This window comes from Vanessa cardui, chromosome 1 (assembly GCF_905220365.1).
Source record: "Vanessa cardui chromosome 1, ilVanCard2.1, whole genome shotgun sequence".
Taxonomy (NCBI): Eukaryota; Metazoa; Arthropoda; class Insecta; order Lepidoptera; family Nymphalidae; genus Vanessa; species Vanessa cardui.
This window is the reverse complement of record NC_061123.1, coordinates 8,497,331-8,512,227: the sequence shown is the minus strand read 5'-3', so window position 1 is coordinate 8,512,227 and position 14,897 is coordinate 8,497,331. Positions and strand designations below refer to the sequence as shown.

The following is a 14,897-nucleotide window of genomic DNA, read 5'->3' as shown; positions in this document are numbered from 1 at the left end:
GGCAGGTTTTGAATGTTAAGGCAATCCTAGTCTAATGTATACAAGTAAGATAAAGAAGTCATCAAACGAAAGCCTCGAAGCAAACAAAAATGTATTCAGATGAATCAAAGCATCTACTCTGAAATAGATGTAACCTTAGAAAACAGTTTTGATAGGAAAATCAGGAAAGACATTGGTTCAAAAGAGATGTATTGAAACGCCGGCAATTCAAAAGATATGAGGAAGGAAGAGAAGTCTCACGGGGATCGAAACTGATATAAACTTGAGCCTATAGCAATCACAAGATGACATCTAAACAATTGCATGACTTATGATTCTATATGCTGATTCTATATGACAGCTGGTCGACCGAAAAAAAACCTTTACCGAATTTCGGTACCAATATCTCTTTCTGATTCATGGAATCAATATATTTTTTAAACCATTGTAAATATAATTTGACACATATAAACTCTGCACTTTTAATCATTTATATATTGTTACAGAAATGTATAGTACGACAAAAATTAGATGTAGCATCGGAAAATGCAATGAAATGAAAATAAAACCGTTTACTGCCGATTCACACAACCAATAGAAATAGCTCCCTATCGCGCCATTTGACGTTATTCGTCGCTATAGATTCAACCCGAGAAAGCAAGTGAATGTAAATCGACGTGTCAAATTGACGAATATATTATCACATGATATTAAAATTTATAACGTTTTTGTAAAGATAATATTCACATAAGAAATAAATATTGATAGTTTGGGAGAGCGTACTAAATTCGGATGTGGTCGGTTTTACGAATTGTGCCGATGATACATCTAAGTTGTGTCGTGCTATATATATGTAAAAAAAACAAAATAGTCTTATAACTTTTCCCGTAAATCAAGCGGGAAACTTGAATTTTGTTTCGTATCGTCTTATCAAAGCGTTATTCTGACTTATAAGATTCGTGGACCAAGTACATGATATAGAATTGACGTCATATAATTTGTTGAAATCTTAAATAAACTAGGTTATGCATAATGTATTATTGAAAATAATAAATAGGTTCAATTTGTAGTGTACCTAGGTAATGTTATATTTAAATCCAAACTATATTTATATGTAACCATTCTTATATTGGATATGGCTTTATATATAATCTGTGAAAATATTAATGACGTTACAAATCATTCAGATAAATATATTGTTTAAATAATAAATGTCAATACATTGTGTTTTTTTAATTTTATTTAAGTAAGTAAGTATATGTTATTTGTACCTCATAACTCTATACAATATATTATTTATAATGTTACTAAAATCATTTTATTGATAAATGGTGTAATTGCATTAATAGATTATATTATTGTTATATTTCTAAGCCCATCCAGAACACTCGGTTAAGCATTCGCATTCCGATTCGAAATTATTGGTATCAGGCTTCGGGTCCGGGCAGTGGTCAGCCCAACGGATCGTGTGACAAATTCGATGGCGCCAATCGTAAACCCATCTGGAAAAAAAAGAAAAATTTTGTCATGAAAACCCCATCTACATCTTTATGTAAACTCCGGAGTAATATTAGATTTCATTTCGTACTTTGCATACGGGTAAGCAAATAAAAGAGTATAGTAAATTAAAACAAACTCTATGATTTGTTGTTATTAAAAATATCACAAGAGATGTAAGAAATGAAAATCGCTTGCATGGTATTCGTTTTGTCAACATTTCATAATGCATGCGCGTCCTAATTGTAAATATTAATCAATCAATTCATATGTTTGTTGAGGGAAAATGTTCTCGTGAAAAGAACCCATGAATCTCTCAACTATTATAACTTAGTTTGTTTTAGTTCCTTATATGTTTTATCTTAATTAATCTAATCGAAATACGATTTAAATAAAATTATACAGTATTTATTTACAATAACATATAATTGCCTACAGAAGGGCAGTAACTTGTGGACTGAACAATTTATTTTCTTTAAAAGGAGAGAAGACTTAAAGGGAAGTTTTAAAAAAGAAACTGGAACTTAAATTTTTTTATTGTATTTGTTTTTTTTTTTTTTTGTAACTGATCTCTCGTAAATCTGCGTCATATAAGTGTATCGTACCTCTCTTTATGCGGCCACCTGTCTCGTACAACCCATTCAATTTGACAATGTTTCTCAATCGGTTTGACTTGGCATATTTCAGCTGTAACTTTTATAAAACAGTTATATAAAATAAAGTTGAAAACAAAAATTCTTTGAATGCTTAAATCATAATTATAAAACATTACTGAATTAAAAGTAGGTATAAATTTGCAAAAAATGTAGTGCGAATTAGATAATTAAAATATTATGGACAGTAGATTTATCGTTTTCCACTAAGTAGAAGTTTCTAGTGCATTACTACTACAAAATAAGTGCTTGCAATTATTATTTTTTTCTTCCGTTTCACTGATATATATTTTATTAAATGCTTTATTTGGTTAAACAATATTACAGCAAGTTGAAGTAGATAAAACACGTAGATCCTTATCAAAGGTCGTGGGTTCAACTCCGGCCAAGCACCTCTGAGTTTTCACGTGTTCTATTTGTTTATATTTACTGTGCGTTTGTGAAGGAAACTCGCGAAATCAAACGAGCTCTAAAGCATAGGAAAGAGAAGAGAAATGAAAGCCTCTGGTATTAGAACATTTACAGATGGGGATCAAAATTTCTTAGATGTAATAAAACAGGTATAACTACACTAAAAAGTTACGCAAAATAGTAAAAAAAAATTATTTAAACATAAAAATATTAAAGAATTATTAAGTGGTATTTTCAAAATCATAATTTTGATTTTTGTAATGAAAATTATCTATTCATAGCTTAAAATATTAAAGTATTATTAAGTATATTTCGTTTTTACGCCACTGTATTATTAAAACTCTATCTATTGTCACTATACAAAATAAAAATAAGTTAAATAATAATGTATGTAAATAATTTAAATACAATAAATATGTAATACTTACCACGTGGTTCAATAAAATTTATAAAACCAGCAACAAAGATAAGAAATAAAATAAACATAGTTGTTATTAAGGTCAATCGATCTCCCGCACTAATATATAGAATGATTTCATCGTATTGTTCTGATTTTGAAAGCGATTATTGTTGTGTGACATATATATGTGTATATTGTTTATGTGTGTGTGTATGTTATTAATCAAGTTATGTCGCTAATTTCATCATATTTGTTTACTAGTATTGACACAATAGGAATATACAATACATAGTATAACGTAGATATTACATAGGTATAGAATTTAGGAAGGTAATAACGTATATAATTTGTGTTTTGTGTAATGTTCTTAATATGTTATTTCTGTGTAATGTAGCTTAAAATTATATAGAAGATGAACTAACTATAAAAAAATAGCCCCGCCATGACAGCTTTTAGCTGCCGTGACCAGGATTCGAACCTGGGTTACTACGGCCACAACGTAGGGTCCTAACCACTAGACGATCACGGCTATCGGAGCTCTTAGCGATTCTACTCAAAAATTGCACTACATTATTTCTTATATAAAATCGTAATAAAATGAAAAGGTAATAATTTTAAAACACTTTTAATAAAATGAAGTACATCTCATTTTGATCGAGTTATTTCAAACTAGAGCACTTACTTTCTCTACTGCGTAACGAGCTATTGTGTCATAAAAGTTAGTTTGACTAATAGTTTGCTTCTTAAGACCTTATAAAAGATTTAATAACCAAGAAATAAAATACCTAGTTTAATATTATAATGGGACATACGCATAAAAATACGGCAGAGATAGTTAACTTCTTTATAGAAGTCTTGTTATTCGGTTTTTAATTCTTTGTAAAGAGTTGTAATTCGTACAATACTCTGAATTATAAATTTTTTAATGTATCTAATGTTAATGTTATTGTTAATTCTTAGAAATCATCTAAAACCTCCTTTTACATTATATCCGTTGAAATTAGGACTGTCAATAATTATTCAAATATAGAAACTATTCAAAAAACATATGACAAATTTTCTCTATAATATATAAGAACTTGTGTGTTCGTGAAATTTCTGACCTAATACTGTACAAGAATATAATGAATGAGCTGAGATGGCCCAGTGCGGTGAGATGGTTCAGTGGTTAGAACGCGTGCATCTTAACCGATGATTTCGGGTTCAAACCCAGGCAAGCACAATATATATTTGCTTAACTTGTGTTTATAATTCATCTCGTACTCGGCGGTGAAGGAAAACATCGTGAGGAAACCTGCATGTGTCTAATTTCATCGAAATTCAGCCACATGTGCATTCCAACAACCCGCATTGGAACAGCGTGGTGGAATATGTTCCAAACCCTCTCCTTAATGGGAGAGGAGGTTTTAGCCCAGCAGTGGCAAATTTACCAGGCTGTTACTTTACTTACTTTACTTACCACTGCCATCTGTGATATTTCTTAACTGAAATCTTCAGCTAATTACAACGCTATAATATACCTACTCCATTCTATTACCGTACTTAAGGTAAATTCTCTATTATCCCATATGATAAATGATCTTCAGCTCACATTGGAGTCTTGTCATTAGTATAATTTAATGAATGTACTTTAGAATGTAAAGCACTTAGTTCACTTGATAAATCACACCTGATATGTCATTAGAAGTTTGTAAAAATACTTCATATAATGCCAACAATATGTAAACATGTAAATGTTATAATAATGTTATGAGATTTGTAAACAATGTTATCATAAAACTTTGTTATATGATTTAGTTATTTCAAAGATAAGTGCGACAGGGTCAGGAAATAAGAGGTCCAGACCTCATGATCCAAAGCCGTACAAACTAGTTACTAGATCAACTAAAGCCTTTTCCTACTACTAGAGCAATAAAGACTAATAAACTACATTTTATATCGAATTAACGCAATCTCATTGTTGAATTGAGATAGTAGACATTTTAATCATTGATTTTAAGAGCATGTCCCGCATGACCTTAATTTTTTGTATTAAAAATATCTAAGGGAAATATAGGTTATATTTCCCTTAAGCTTAAGATTTTTCCATACAGTCCCAGTTAAAATCACTACATATTTCAGGAAGGTATAACTTCCGACAGTTGAAGTCAAAGTTAAAACGCTTCAGAAGTGTTCTCTTTGATATAAATACTCCGCAAAATTGCATTTTAAAAGGAAATTTTCAATATAACCTTCAAAATGGTGAATTCCTTTTCCATTTATATGTCTTGCATAATTTTTCTTTTAAGGCGCTTTTTTAAAAACACTATATTTTGAATACGATATTTTGCATATGCTCTAGAATTCTATGATATTCAATTTTAAAATATAGCATTTGATTTTCAAGATGATAGCGTCATTAACATTTTTTAATGGTCGTAGAGACTTAATTATGAATGTTTAAATAGCTTCAGAAGGAATTAATTTCTTAGATTACAAGGAAACTATAAAAGTAACTTTCTAGGCACATTTTCCTTAATCACAGTCTGTTCGCAGTTTTAAGTGGAGGAAAGTGACCCTTGAACCTAAATCTCCTGTTACGAACTTTGCTTCGGTAATTGATCACGGTGGAATTGAAGACTATCGTGTTCGTTATCAATACATAAAATAATTTTGTGTACCGAAATTCAGATCTTATCGAGGTATTGGCTAAACGGAATGGAAAGTACACACCTGTTTTCTAAAATATTTGATGATATTATGGATGTTGAATAATACTTTTCAGGGTATAAATGAATAAATAAATAAATATAAATAAATATGAAACAACATCACATACATTACTCTGATCCCAATGTGAGTAGCTAAAGCACTTGTGTTATGGAAAATCAGAAGTAACGAAAGTACCACAAACACCCAGACCCAAGACAACATAGAAAACTTAATAAAAAAAGGTAATCTACACAGACTCGGCCGGGGATCGAACCCGGGACCTCGGAGTGGTGTACCCATGAAAACCGGTGTACACACCACTCGACCAGGGAGGTCTTCAAATAAATACGTTTAAATCTACGAAATAAAACAGCTTTTATTTAAATTTGTAAAAATCATGATTTACAATAGAAGAAATAGGATGAAATGAAATGAAATTGAAGAACGAGATGACCTATCTCCTTAAGTACACCTTAAAAAATAATTGTACTTATTATTATATTCCCGCGAAGATCTGTTATCAAAAATTTTATTTTTTTGAGGTCATAAATACATAAATTTATCGTGATAAGGTTTGTTTTCATAGGGTATTAAATATGATTGAATACTTTGGATGCTTAAAACCACGGGCGCTTTATCTGTTACCACTTTAATGAATATTTGAATAAAGTCACATATTTGTCGATGTCTGTGCTCTGGTATATTTAGTTAAAATGTTTATTATTAAATTTCAGTTCTTAGATTATTTTATTTATATAATTATTTTAATTTCTTTAATATTATATCATAATTATGTTTTTGAAGAGTTTAATCGTGCAGTTATAAATTACAAATTGCAGTAATAAACATCTGCAGCAGGAATAAAAATCGCAGGAATCTTATCTTTTCTTACATTGAAAATATTTACGCAAAAGTGAGACTGAGACATGTTACTCTAAATAATTTTGTAGGATAATTACAAGACATTAACCTTTTATACCTCTATTCAGTAGGTCAATAAAACAAATATAACTGTTTCATACACTTTATTGCTTGACGGATATTATTCACAATAAAATCTCAAACAACGTTTGTAACGACGAAAACGAAACGCACTTGCGTAGACTATACGAGGCACTGAGAGACAGGAATCACAGATCGAGACAGCTTAGAAGATAGATGGACATCAATATAAGAAGCTAGAGGGAGGAGGACGCGGCGACGGAGCCGGGCGAGCGAGACGAGGGTGAAACGCGCCCAGCGCCGCCTCGTTCGTCGACGAGGGTCTCTCCTCGCGAACCCTCAACTGAGGAATACGCCATGCAGCACAAGCGGCTGTCAGCGCGTGTCTGTTCAACAACCAGTACGCTGCTGCATTCAGAGCTGAGTGCGCATGACCAAGCAGCAGGGCATACTGTGTTATTACTATTGGAACATTTAATCCAAATGCGCTACATATGATAATAGCCGCATGTGGACACCAACAAGCGGCAAATATCGCAGCGATACCAATCAACACGTTGCCAAGACGTCTTCTTGATCTGAGTGTCGACGTTGCTGGCTGTGGGCCAAGGAGGCTCGGCTGAAGTTTCTTGGCTCTGACATCACCAACATCAACTGCGTCGCGGCGTTCTCTAGCTCCCACACCGGCAACAATGATCACGTGGGTCGGTCGTCGTATTAGCGGAACTGGTAGTGGCAGTTCTCCGTGAGCAGCTCTTGCTGTCAGAGATAGGGCTGTGAGTTTGACTCGAACGCTCCAGTGGCATCGAGTGACAGCAGCGACTGGCATGCAGTAGGTGACTATAGCGTGTGCAGCGGCCAGAGGGGGACATGATAAGCATGTTGCTATCACTGTGACAGCGCCTGTGAAAGGAAGTTAAATAAGTGCATTTTTTTTAATTTGGCAAAACTTACGAATATATTCATATATGTGTATATATATGGGTAGGCAGAAGCTTTAGTATTGTTGTGTTCCGGCTTCAAGGATGTCAATACAACTACGGATACAAGGGACATAACTTTTTAGCCCCCAAGGCCGGCAGTGCTTTTGCGATGCAACGGTTTTTCGCCTGTAACTTATTTTATAGCCAATTACACAACGTTGTATTGTTTAATTCTGCTTTGAAAAACCAGTAACCAGGTATATTTGTAAAAGGAACAAGGCTCGATGTTAGAAATGATAAGTATATGTATCTACAATAGCAACTACTTTATCATCAATTTTATATTATATTAAAAAATTAAATTTAAAATATTCGTACCAAGCAGTAAAGCCGTGGTCCATACAAGTCCAACAGCTAAGAACGGTTTTGCACACAGAGAGCCGCGTCTGCGCCGCACCGCACTACATCGGTCTGCAGCCATTGCTACTAGCGACAGGGTACTTGCAGCTACTGGTAATGACTGCAAAGATAATTCTCTTATAAAATAAAACCTTTTTAATTATATTATTCGACCTAATTTCAGAAGTTATAAATTTGAAATGTGCGTGAAGTAATTTTACGCGTAAGCTCTTCAGTTTTTAAGAACAGAATAGGCTTTAAACAGTGAAAAAGAAATGAAAAAGTATCAATTAAATAATGTTGTAAACAATATAATATATCTACCTCAATGTAATGTGTGACATGGCACGGCAAATGGTGTATTCTCGCTGCTCTGGTGGCAGCCAGCGGCGCACTGGCAGCGCACACAAGTAGATCAGCAGCGCATGCGCTGAGAAGCTGAGGTGTTCGTAGCCGGGAAGCACCGTTGGATGCAAGAGCGGCCATAAGACTAACATTACCTGAAATATTTTATTAGAATAAATTACTTATGTCTGTAAAAATAAAAAAAAAAATAATTTCTTTTAAAATCAGTCATCTTAGGAAAAGTTATTCATATATATTTTTGGTAAGTAAATGCATATTATAACATAGAATTATGAATAGGATTAACTTTCACAATATGATGTCTGTTTAACCATACACATCAAAAATAAAACGGAGTTTTTTCACAACTCTGCAATGTTTGTGAAGGATAATATTAGGGAATTATTTAATTCATATGTTATGGATATTGTAATTCTGGTCGAGACTTATTATTATATTTCCAAAAGATAATAATTTATAATTATATTTTTAGCGTAACTGAGCTACTAGACCTTGCAGCATGTTCGGAGTGGCACAATATAGCTAATTTAAGAAAATAGAACATTATCTAAAATATCAACTAATAAGCTCGACGTATTTTGCGTAATATTACTTTTATGGCGGCTTCTCGTCGGTTGGTTGTTGCGTCTACCATTTGCGGCGCCATGAAATTACCGAAACGAGTCTGTTGAATCGTTTTATGAACCTGGTTAATGTGTTCATATTATGTACACGAACTTTTATTTTACTAAATGTGAACAATTTTTTTAATACTTTTTTTCACAATATTCTGAAAATGATATAGTGAAGATAATTCAAAATTCAAAAAGTCGTTGAATTAATGAGTCAGTATTTTTTTTTATCTAGTTAAATATTATAAAGTATATATTTTGAGTATTTATTCTCATACTATATATTCATTCACGATAAAATGAATGAATATATAGGTAGTATAAATGGGGAAATACTGCTAGCATTCTTGCCACCATTCCACGCGGTTAAGATTTATACAGTAACTAGTTTTATTTCATATTTGTATATATTTAAGCATTTAATGTTATTAATTCTTATTGTAATAAAGATGATTCATGATAATATGATGATCTGCTAATATGTATTATCTAAAAGTTCTTATTTCACCTGGATACAATACTTTATCAAAAAACAATAATTATTAAGAAAACTAAATATTTATAAGTTTAATTCTAATTATTAATGATTTTCATACCAATAATACCAATGATAGAGACAAGGACGTAGAGTGTAAGGAGTACGGCTATGTGCGCCTGCGCACGCGACGCTCCAACGCCCTCCTCTGTGACGTTACCGTACATCCCGCTGCATCACTGACTGCTGAAAGAAATTATAATTATTATTTATTTTATTATTAATTCAAATTTACTATACTAAAATTATAATATGGTATGTAAGTATGTGAAATGTAATTTGTTCATTTTTCCATCTTACATAGCAAGCGTGAATATAATAGATAATAAATAGCAATAGATACAAATTTACAAATATTTGATTGTCATTTGTTATTAGTAATGAATGAATTATTATTCTATTATTCTTATTAGCCATGAAGCCAAATAGTAAATTCAATTACAAATTCAGCAATTGCATTAATGAAAGTTTATTTTAATCGAACATAGGATTTTGAATGTAGGGTTTTTTTATGTTATAGGTAGGCGTACGAGCATATGGGCCACCTGATGGTAAGTGGTCACCATCACCCATAGACAATGACGCTGTAAGAAATATTAACTATTCCTTACATCGTCAATGTGCCACCAACCTTGGGAACTAAGATGTTATGTCCCTTGTGCCTGTAGTTACACTGGCTCACTCACCCTTCAAACCGGAACACAACAATACTGAGTACTGTTATTTGGCAGTAAAATAACTGATGAGTGGGTGGTACCTACCCAGACGGGTCTGCACAAAGCCCTACTACCAAGTAAAAGGGATGCTTAATACAATATTAAAATGATACTTTTCTAGCGTAGGTGAGATTTTAAAGCTTTCTAGGCAACAATCTTAATCGAGGCAGTATTTGTGACATATATGATTCAATGAATGGTTATATGTAAAAATATAAAATAAAACAGCACTAATATAAATTGCGCCATTTTATCTAAGAGTGTGGAACAGTAAAATTTTTGATTAAATTCATCCACAAACCGGTGATTTAATTATATTAAAGAGTCTGGGTAATTTTACAGTATCAATGCGCACATTTAATTGCGCTTATCCTTATTAAATTTTACGAGTTATAAATAACGTGTTATTAAAATAAATTTTGTTTAACAGAATTGATTACAGAGAAAAGTTTAACGTCGGCAGCACGAGCCTTTTTGTGTGGGATTAAAATAATTTGAGGAATTATAAATTTGTACAACGAATGAATATTCATAATAATTTTGTTTTAGCATACAATTGTCGATCAAAATCGAATCAAATTGAAAATCTAAAATTCAACATAAATAAAATTTTAACAAAAAGAAAAACCGACTTCAAACAAAACACTATTTTAAAACAAATAAAATGTACTAAAAAGTAATAAAAATAATTGCATATTTAACATACTTTTTAGAGTCCTCCTAGGTAAAATGAAATGAAAAATATTAGACTACTTAAAAGTCGATTTACGATTATATAACGTAGTTATAGTTATTGTTATATTTGGAGCCGGTGTAATCAACCTCAGCAAAAAAATTTGAAAAAGAGCTAATATATGTCTTACATCATATGACATCACATCACATACACAAAATTTGATTAAAGATAGTAAGAAATTCTGCCCCATATCGCATCCTAACTGTGAGCCGTATAGAAGTTCCATCACTACATAGTATAAAACAAAGTCGCTTTCTCTGTACCTATATCTTTAAATCTACGCAACGGATTTTGATGCGGTTTTAATACATAGTGTGATTCAAGGGGAAGGTTTGTGTATATAAAACATGAACAATATAGTAAAGAAACACTGATAATTTTAGAAGTTTGCGATATGATGTCGTAAATAAACAAATTCTGTAGTATATTTAGTATCAGTACTGCACCCGCGCGAAGCCGGGGTGGGTAGCTAGTTGATTATAATATTGTACTATGATAATTACATAAACATAACAACATTACGGAAGATGACTCAAATATCCAAATAACCTATAAATAAGAGATTCGACCGAGTATCGCTAACGTGCTCCTTAGAATTGTTCCGTTCCCTTCCGTTCCGTTACTTTGTCGTGGATCCTATACTTAGAACCTCATCAAACTTTCACCAAACTACCCTTGAAGTATATTTTTTATAATAAAAAAAGAATTATCAAAATTGGTTAACGTGATTTTCAGTTATTCACCTATTTGTCGCGCATATACATAATGCAAATTTAAGACTTATGTCGTTTTCATACGGATACCATCATCGGAAAAAAATAAAATTAAAATGGGACCCCACAGGAAGCACTACCTTTCAAACCAAAAAAAAAATTATCAAAATCGGTCCACACAGTGAAAAGTTATGAGGTCAACAAAAAAAAAAAAAAATTTCGAAGTCGAATTGATAACCTCCTCCTTTTTGAAGTCGGTTGAAAAAGAAACGTCAATCAACCAATATACAAGATTTTCAATATGCAATTCACAACTAATTGATATATTTTAAAGTCTCCGTTCAAGAAATTTTAACTCTAACATTACAAATACAATTAGGACGAAGCTCTAGTGGAAATTTAAGCATCCTGAACATTGTATTTTGAACTTTATTACAATGAAATAAAGTCCCTAAATGTAATCTGGCCGCAACGTCCGAATAAAAAGTAAAAAGCTTTACAACCCATTACGACGATAGTCGACGAGTCTAGACGTTGTTATTAAGTTCCACAACTTGCAAGCACTTTGTCCCTTTATATCCTTCTAATTTTCAAATAACAGACTTTTGATTTTAGTTATATTGTCTTCAAAACTCTGTCAAGCAGACCACCTGTAAGGTAAGGTATAAAATTCGTTCACTTGCTATATACATACATATAAATATGTATACATGGCAAGGTTTATAGGCAAACTCTTGATATCGTTAGGTACATTATCAAAATTGAATTAAAAGTATTTTACTCATTACATGACTATTTCTTGGAATTTTGTAAATTGAATTTTATGAAAGTCCAATTTTTGTTCATTTTATTTTAGCTGGAAATTCTGCCACATTTGCATTCCACCAACCCGCATTGGAACAGCGTGGTGGAATGTGTACCAAACCCTCTCCTTAATGTAAGAGGAGGCCTTATCTCAACAGTGGGAAATTTACAGGCTGTTACTTAACTTTTTTACTTTTATATCTTACAAAATAAATTAAAATAAAATCAAAAAGCTGGAATGTTTGGTTGGAGCATCAAAGCTATCATACTATATCATAGCTAACAATCGAACGGCCATTAAAAGACGCCACGGGCTAATAGTGATGAAAAAGCAAGAATATTTGCTTTTTATATTTCACACATAGGAACAATTTGATTGTACTTTATCTTCCGACGATAATATTTCTACGTGCCTATGTCACATATAAACTCAATGTTTACAGTCGTCGAGGTTTAACGAACCCTATATTCTTGAATATTTAATATGTGACAGTAAAGAAAATTGCACAAGTCCTGATTTTATATACGAACAATTTATATAAATCAGTTGTATGTATATGTATATAAATCTAAATTATAGCTTTTATGCAAATCATGACCACATAGAACGATGATAAGAACGCAATTGCGATTCTCTGAGCGAAAAATGAGTCAGCCTTCCGGCTCCAATGGACGGAATAAGACCGTCTATGTGGAAAAGTTTTTTCAATACGCTCCGAAGTCTAGGTGTAAAAGGAAATGACAGATAACAATAAAAAGGATTAATATTTTAGGGAGTGTATACTTTTGCTATAATTATCATACATCCAAGGTTTTAAAGGGCTTTTAGAAATATCTAACTTTTTGAAAATTTACTCTAGTTATATTATTATTTAATTTCAGAAATATAATTATAAAGCAAACAGCTTATAAACCTCTTTTTAAATAATTAATGAAGGTAACCGGTGGGTTTTGGGATAGGGATTAACAGTTAATTGTATCTCGGCGAAGTGAAGATAAGTGGCCCATCGAATCAAAGCTTAAGACTTCCGATGTTAAGAGGATTGCGCCTACAATTTCGAATTGTAACATTATTCCTAAGTTGAGTCATTGCACAAATTTGTATACTAAAATGTAAAGCATACGATTGGTTTAGATATTATCAGAGAAACACAGAACAGTTCACTAGTTGTTTTCTTTTTAGTGTGCTTACCACTTTTTCTATTTTATTCGTATAATTCAATATTATTTATAAAAATGTTTTGAAATTAGAGTGGAAAAAATTGACAATTGTAAATAACAGCAGCATTGAAAATTGCTAGTGTAAGTACATTGAAATCATTTAAATTTTTAAAAAATAAGAGCTCCACCGTAACAGCTATTCGCTGCCGTGACCAGGATTCGAACCTGGGTTACTACGGCCACAACGTAGGGTCCTAACCACTAGACGATCACGGCTATTGGAGCGGTTACTTAGTGTGATAAAATTTACCAACTGATACAAATATAATATTAATGTAATAAATATAATGGCAATAATTTTACACGTAAATATACTCAAATAGATGGTTCTTTAAATCGACCGGATAACATTGCGTATAATCATGACAAAATAAAGTGTTGGTTCAGTTATACAGAGCGGTTTTATAAAAAGGCTTTTTGATTCAGTCGAGTTTTAATTGGAGCACTTTCTCCTCGCCACAACGGATTACAGTAATGACCACAGGTTAACAGAATGATCTTAACAATGTCAAAAGTGTTACTAAGTTGGTCGTGAATTTTGATATCGGTATCTTGTAATTAAATGAGATTTATTACTTTAGTTATTACATTGAAATTTGTTAAATTTGAGATAATAGTTAGAGTGCCAATATAGATTCAATGCAAATACATTATAATTAATCTATTCGTGTCAACCTTAGATATAGATAATGGAGCAATCGATATTCAGCAATAGCAGAAACCGCTATGCAAGATTATTATCACAGATCTAATAGTAATAACGTTGTCCTTAGCAAATTTAAAGAAAGAAGCTTCCTATTCCTTTACTCTCACCATAGTTAAAACTGACTTGCTAGAATTCGTTATGCGTAGTAGAACTAATGGTTTTACGTACTTTCCGGGGCATGTGAATGTCCTGTGATCAGTTACTTAGGTATGTCTTAAGGAAGCGGAGAGATTGATTAAGCCCCTTGAGGGAAGCTTTATTGAGCCCCAAGTAGATCACGGCGCGGTATTCAGACAGCGTGTGAGTAGATAAAAACGATCCCATAGCCTTTCCAATACGTGTCGACAATTGCAATCGCAGGGGTTAGAATTTTTGAGAATTACACTAATTGTAGAATTTAACCTGGTATTTTTGTTTATGAGTAATTGTGTTGTGTGTGTGATGTTTACAGCATCAACGGGTATTGGACGTGTTTAAGCCCAAAGTTTGAGTCCTTTCAGACTCGAGAGTGTCGTTCGTCCTGAGGGTGTGAGATCGCACCTCGGCTCAGAACGTAGTTGGGGAGCTCTTCTGTTCGTCACACTGATTGAATCG

At 32.4% G+C, this 14,897-nt stretch overlaps 2 protein-coding genes and 2 non-coding genes across 7 annotated transcripts in view; all 4 read right to left on the bottom strand.

The window, feature by feature from the left end:
- Positions 1 to 1,215: 1,215 nt before the first annotated feature.
- On the bottom strand, positions 1,216 to 3,048 carry LOC124531927. Its single transcript, XM_047106506.1, has 3 exons — positions 2,969 to 3,048; positions 2,082 to 2,169; positions 1,216 to 1,481 (listed from the first exon to the last, which is right to left on the bottom strand). Exons 1-3 carry the CDS (start codon positions 3,024 to 3,026, stop codon positions 1,349 to 1,351), a joined length of 279 nt encoding a protein of 92 aa, XP_046962462.1. The 5' UTR covers positions 3,027 to 3,048; the 3' UTR covers positions 1,216 to 1,348.
- Positions 3,049 to 3,397: 349 nt separating this feature from the next.
- On the bottom strand, positions 3,398 to 3,469 carry Trnah-gug. Its single transcript has one exon. It is a non-coding gene; the product is annotated as a tRNA-His (tRNA).
- A 3,170-nt stretch (positions 3,470 to 6,639) lies between these two features.
- LOC124531036 (galanin receptor type 3) overlaps positions 6,640 to 14,897 on the bottom strand; it is a 64,807-nt gene continuing 56,549 nt past the window's right edge. For 2 of the 4 annotated variants that reach the window (XM_047105469.1, XM_047105451.1), the window contains 4 exons: positions 9,469 to 9,593; positions 8,220 to 8,395; positions 7,875 to 8,016; positions 6,640 to 7,476 (listed from right to left, as the gene is read on the bottom strand). In XM_047105469.1, coding sequence (XP_046961425.1) covers positions 6,797 to 7,476; positions 7,875 to 8,016; positions 8,220 to 8,395; positions 9,469 to 9,574 — 1,104 coding nt within the window. In that variant the 5' untranslated portion in view covers positions 9,575 to 9,593 and the 3' untranslated portion in view covers positions 6,640 to 6,796. The remainder of the gene's footprint in view (positions 7,477 to 7,874; positions 8,017 to 8,219; positions 8,396 to 9,468; positions 9,594 to 14,897) is intronic. The other 2 variants (XM_047105478.1, XM_047105460.1) reach the window with 1 other exon arrangement.
- Positions 13,742 to 13,813, bottom strand: Trnah-gug. Its single transcript has one exon. It is a non-coding gene; the product is annotated as a tRNA-His (tRNA).

Excerpts from the sequence above, each read along its gene's own strand:
- LOC124531927 (XM_047106506.1), bottom strand. The coding sequence starts at position 3,026 with ATGTTTATTTTATTTCTTATCTTTGTTGCTGGTTTTATAAATTTTATT. Across the intron at positions 2,170-2,968 it reads AAATTTTATTGAACCACGTG|TTACAGCTGAAATATGCCAA; the intron begins GTAAGTATTACA and ends GTTTTATAAAAG. Across the intron at positions 1,482-2,081 it reads AGGTGGCCGCATAAAGAGAG|ATGGGTTTACGATTGGCGCC; the intron begins GTACGATACACT and ends TTTTTTTTCCAG.